At 63.7% G+C, this 5,387-nt stretch overlaps 1 protein-coding gene across 3 annotated transcripts; it reads right to left on the bottom strand.

Moving 5' to 3' along the window:
- Positions 1-2,642: 2,642 nt before the first annotated feature.
- VPS37D (VPS37D subunit of ESCRT-I) lies at positions 2,643-5,163 on the bottom strand. 3 transcript variants are annotated; one of them, XM_079324723.1, is made up of 5 exons: positions 4,962-5,140; positions 3,974-4,145; positions 3,379-3,461; positions 3,121-3,255; positions 2,643-3,039 (listed from the first exon to the last, which is right to left on the bottom strand). In XM_079324723.1, exons 1-5 carry the CDS (start codon positions 5,079-5,081, stop codon positions 2,773-2,775), a joined length of 777 nt encoding a protein of 258 aa, XP_079180849.1. In that variant the 5' UTR covers positions 5,082-5,140; the 3' UTR covers positions 2,643-2,772. The 3 variants fall into 3 exon arrangements, with proteins under 3 accessions (XP_079180849.1, XP_079180851.1, XP_079180850.1); XM_079324725.1 differs by having other exon boundaries at positions 2,643-3,255; positions 4,962-5,163; XM_079324724.1 differs by lacking the exon at positions 4,962-5,140 and adding an exon at positions 4,438-4,598 and having other exon boundaries at positions 2,643-3,255.
- Positions 5,164-5,387: the final 224 nt, after the last annotated feature.

The following is a 5,387-nucleotide window of genomic DNA, read 5'->3' as shown; positions in this document are numbered from 1 at the left end:
TTTACACATATCCTAGCACATCCTACCCCTCACTTCCTCACTCTGTGGCTCCACATTTCCCTTGCTGTGAGTGGTGTCCATGTTGGATGCTTGTCCTTCACTCTCTTACCCTGGTACCAGGTTTTGCCAGCTGTGTGTCACCAGAAGGATCCAGGATGAGTTGCTGCTGGGGCCTCAGCCATCATCCCATGCTGACCCATCCAGGCCTGGGCTGCTCTACTCCGCCCCTTCACCCCTGCTGGGTTCTTTGGTGTTGCTCATTCCCACCCTTAAATCACCGACAACAGACAAAGGGAAGCACCAAAGTCTGAGTAGTTAACAGCCACTTGGCAAAATGATGCTATGACAAGCTGAGGAAATCTGAGGCTCCAGGGAAACTTAGAGAAGCTGGGTGAAACCTGATGGCCCCCAAGGCCTCCCAAGCTCAGTGCAGACCCCACTCCTACCCCAGCCCCTTTTTGTGGGTTGACACCCCCATAACTGCAGCTTTGGGGTGCTGAGCTGCTCCTCTCAGCTGCTGGGGGTGTGGGGTCTCAGTGCCTCATCAGAGGCTTCTCCTGGAGCAGCTGCCTACTCTTTGGAAAGGAGGGGGTCAAACCTGGCTGCTGGCAGATCTTCAATGGTGCCAGCTGGGCTGGGGGCATGGGGGGCAGGAACAGGGGAGCAGAGTCCTGAGCAGCAATAAGGGGTGGCCCTCAGCCTCTGCACCAAAAGGAGTGGGTCTGGCAGGGATGGGGATGGGGGACAGCCCCTGGTACAGCCCCAGCCTCACCTGTGTGGGCAGAACTCTGCCCAGTCCTGCTGCTGGTGGCTCTGCCTTCCCAGGGAAGGGCTGCCATGCTTGGCAGCACCCGAGGATGGAGGGGGGCAGCTCCCCCCCTTCAGCAGCATCCCCTGCAGCCACTCCTTGGTTAATAGAGTTAATTGTTAATGGACCTCCCTCAGCAGCCCTGGAGCCTGCTCGGGGCCCCAGCTGGGGCACACTGGCACCCCCTTCCTGGCTGCTCCTAGTCCAGGTTTGCAGCCCTTTTGCACCCCACTGCCTGGGGGTTGTGGCTCAGGATTTCCTGGGGGAGGGGGGGCACCCCTTTTCTCCCAGCTGTTCTGGCTCTCCTGGCCTGGGGGCTGTGCTTATCCAGCCTGGCTTTCACACAGCCAGGGATGGGGGGCACCCCCAGCTCCCTGCCCAGGTTTGGCTGCACACCAGCTGCCAGAGGGGCTGGGCCCAGCAGAAATGAATGCAGGTGCACACCCAGTGGCAACCTCTCTTCCTCCCTTTCCCCAGAGTGAGCAGGAGCACCTTTACCTTCCTTGACTTTGTTCTGCAGGGCAGGGACAGGCAGGGAGGGCCACTGTGCAGGCAGGAGGGGCAGAGGGGGTCACCCTGTCTGCTGTCAGCTTCTGCCTTGAGCCAGTGTCCCTGCCTGCCCTGTACAGAACCTTGCCCCAGTCCCAGCTGACTGAGAAGGGCCTGGAGCTGGCAGTGGGCAGATCCCCTCAGTCCCCAGGGATACAGGGGACACCAGGGTGCACAGACAACCCCTGCCAGGATCACCACAACTGGGGTGTCCATTTCCCCACCTGGGGGCCAGCTGGTGTGTGCTCCAAACTGGGCAGGGTGGGAGGAACCTCCCCAGGGCAGGGGCTCACCTGGCTTGGCAGCTTCCCAAAGGATCCCAAGGTTCCCCATCCTAAGTGGGGTGGTGGCCAGCCCAGCAGCACCATGGGGTTGCCAGGGCCCAGTGCTTCCTGAATGGTCTGGGTGCTTGGGGTGCTGCAGAGCTCCTATGGACAGACAGTCAGACAGACAGATAGACAGACCATGGCAGCACAGCTTACCTTGGTGCTTAGGCTATCACTTGTGCTGCTGAGCTCTCACAGGACACTCTCACCTTCCCAGGCTGCAGAGGCAGCTGCTCACCCTGAGAGCCACCACTCTTGGGGCACTGGGGTGGCTCAATAGCTGCACGGGGCCAGGGAGGTTTGTCCTGGCACAGGACACAGCCTGGGGCTGCCCAGCCCTGGTGGAAAAGGAATGACAAAGGGCACAGTGGTCCCTGACACAAGAACAGGCTGATGTGACCAGTGGCTTGCTCCAAGCTGTGAGCAAGCCCAGCTGGCCAGGGGTACAACCCTTATGGGGTGAGGGCTTTGCTGCTGGCAGGAGGCACCAAAATCCTTCCCCATGTGCAGGGCCAAACTGGTCCCTGGCACCTCTCTTGAGAGCAACACACACTCATGGCAGGCGCTGCACCCCTTGCAGGAGCTTCCCCAGGGAAGGGATGTCCTGAGCCAAGTGCAAATGAAGGGTCTGGGGGCTCCTCAGGCTGGAGGGCCCTCCTTGGCTGCCAGGCACCTCCCTGTTAACCCTTTCCTCCCTGCCTGTCCCATCATAGCCAGAGCCCAAGGGCAGGGCATGGAAAGAGCACACACAGAGATGGAAAGAGGCTTTATTTCGGTAGCATGTGGCACACCCAGTGCTGCTGTGCCCTTTCCCTGCTATTTCTCCCAGCTAAGCCCACTGACATCCCTACAAGCCACCCACCCCCACTTCCTGTCACCATTCCTTTTGTGGGGATGCAGAGACCTCCCCCAGCAGCTCCCCCAATGCAGGACCCCCTACCCGGCCATGGCACCTGTGAGCACCCACCCCTGTGCCTGCCCCACAGACCCTGCAGCCCTCTGGAGCTGTGCCCACACCACCCCACCCCTCAGGCTCCCTGCACAGCCCCGTGGAGACACAGGAGCAGGGACAGCCCCAGCCCTGCCCTGCTACCGGTGTGGAGGCTCCTGCTCCTGCTGTGGCTGCTGCCTGTGGCCAGGCTGGGGGCTGAGCAGGGGGATGTGTCCAACGAGGCGCAGGGGAGAGCCCAGGCTGGGAATTTCGGAGCTGGGAGACGCTGGCTGCTGTGCCAGGGCTGGCAGATGGTGTTTGGGAGGAGCAGCCGGCACGGGGAAGGGCACAGCAGCCTCCGAGGGGACGAGGAAGGCGGGCACGAAGCCGTAGGAGAGATCAAAGGCTTTGGGGGCTACTCCGCTCTGCAACGGGGCGAGGCGGGCTGGTGCCATGCTGGCTGGGGCACCTGGGCACCCCGCAGTGCCCACAGGCTCCCTGCCCACCTGCTCCTTCTGCAGCAGCTCCTGCAGTTTCTCCAGCTGCGTCCGGCAGATGTGGGAGCGCGTGCGGCTCTGGCAGAAGGACTCCAGAAAGGACTCGAGGGGCAGCTCCTGGGTCAGGAACTGCTTTATCTGCTCCTGTGGGATGGGCAGGGGGACTAGAAGGAGCACCCCCTGGATCCAGGGCTCTTCTGCAGGCCTTGGCATATGGGAGGGCATGGTAAGGAAGGGACAACAGCTCAGGGGTCTCAGCTAACTCACCTCTGACTCTGCTTCGGAGGCATCAAGCTTGGCTTGGAGCTGGCCCAGGGCGCTCTGTGGGCTCCACTTCTCCAGGTAAGTCTCTGTGTCAGAAGGGAATGGGGCTGCCAACCTTCCCCTGGATACCCCCACTGCTGGGGTTGCTGTCTTTCCCATCCCCAAGCATCAGGTGCCCCCTCCTTGCACTGAAACACCCCAAACACATCCCTGGAGCCACCTGCACACCACAGCTTCCATCCCACCCTGGCACAGGCTGCCCAGAGAAGCTGTAGGTGCCTCATCCTTGTAATTATTCAGGGCAATGTTGGACTGGGCATGAAGCAGCCTGGTCTAGGAGATGTCCCTGCCCACAACAGAGGGTGGAATGAGATGATCTTTAGGTGCCTTCCAGCCCCAATATTTCTGTGATTCTATAACTGGTCCCAGCTAAGGATTTGCTGTGCTCAGGGAGCAGCATCCCCCAGCACCCCTGATCATGACTGAACCATTTCCCTGGGGCAGGTTCAAGAATGCTGAGCCCACCCAGACCGTATTAACAGGGGCTGCTCTGGGTGTGCCAGGCTGTGCCTCAGCCCACAGGCTTCACCCCGCTCACCCAGGCGCTGCTGCTTGTCCCAGCACGCCTCCCGGATCTCCTGCAGCTCCTGGTACTTGATGGCCAAGGAAGCCTTCCCGTCCTCCAGCCGTGGCCGCAGGGACAGATTCACCTTGGCCTGGGTGCAGTTTGAAGCCAAACACATTTCCCGTTCCAGCTGGAGACTCTGGAACTGTGGGAACGGGATTGGGGCCGTGTGTGTCAGCAATGAGAGAAATGGGCAGAACCAGTCAGATCCAGCACCTTGCTGGGTGGGGGTGCGTGTCCATCCGGGGGTGAACCCCTTTTTCTGCATTGTTTCCATCCCTCTGCTTTGTCTGGAAAGGGGGTGCATCCCCCTGAAATGGAGCCGGGTTATGCAGCGTGGCTAAACCTGACCGTGGCAGAGCCCAGCGCCGGCTGCCCAGCCCCTCTGCAGGGAAAGGGCTCGGCAGAGCACAGGGATGGCACGGAAGGGAACGCACCCTCCCCTCGCCGCGCACACACCGCCTGCACTCGGGCACCGGGGGAGGCCGCTGCCCTCGGGCCGGGAGCGATTCTACAAACACCTGCAGCGGAGCGGGCACAGCGCGGGGCTCAGCCCGGCTGCGGAAAGCGAGACCGGGCGGGAGGGCGGGCGGAGAGCCGGGGCCTCAGCAGACCCGGGGATGCGGCGGCAGGGGACGGGCTTTGGTGGCCATGGCTTCGATGGCCATGGCTTTGGTGGCCCGAGCCACCAGCACCGGGAGCCCGCGCAGCCGCGCTCGGGATGCCCGAGCCGAGGCTCCCCCGCCCCGCCGGACTCTGCGGCTCCCTGGAGCCCTCGGGATTGCGGGCGGCAGGATCAGGGCAGCGGGCGGCGGGAGATGCCCGGACCCGCAGTGCCAGGGCGGCTCCACCGTGCGCACCGGGACTGCCCCGGAGCAGCGAGTGCGGGCTCTCCCCCTGCTCCATCCCAGCTCTGCAGTGCCGGCTGCGGGCCCCCCCGGCCCCCCGGCCCCGGCCGTACCTTCCTGCAGAGGCGGGCGGCGCGCTGCAGCCGCGGCTCGTCCTGCAGCAGAGCGCGGAGCTGCGCCGTGCTCAGCGCCCCGAGCCGGCCCGGGGAGCCGGGCGGCGCCGGCCGGGACATGGGCCGGGACCGGGATGGGGACAGGGATGGGGATCGGGATGGGGATCGGGATCGGTACCGGGACCCCCCGCCCCCGCCGCGCGCGCCGCCCCCGCCGGTCTTAAAGGAGCCGCAGCGGAGCGCGGAGCGCTCCCGCACCGCACCGCCCCCGGCCGGGGACACCGCCGCGGCTCCTGTCCGAAACCCTGAAACCGCTGTCAGCACCCTGCACCCTCTGTGAGCATCCTGCATCCCCTGTGCACACCCTGCACCCTCTGTGAGCATCCTGCACCTGCTGTGACACCCTGCACCCCCTGTGCACACCCT

Source organism: Erithacus rubecula, assembly GCF_903797595.1.
Source record: "Erithacus rubecula genome assembly, chromosome: 22".
NCBI classification, from domain to species: Eukaryota; Metazoa; Chordata; class Aves; order Passeriformes; family Muscicapidae; genus Erithacus; species Erithacus rubecula.
The sequence above is the reverse complement of the archived record's forward strand: the minus strand, read 5'-3'. Positions and strand labels throughout refer to the sequence as shown.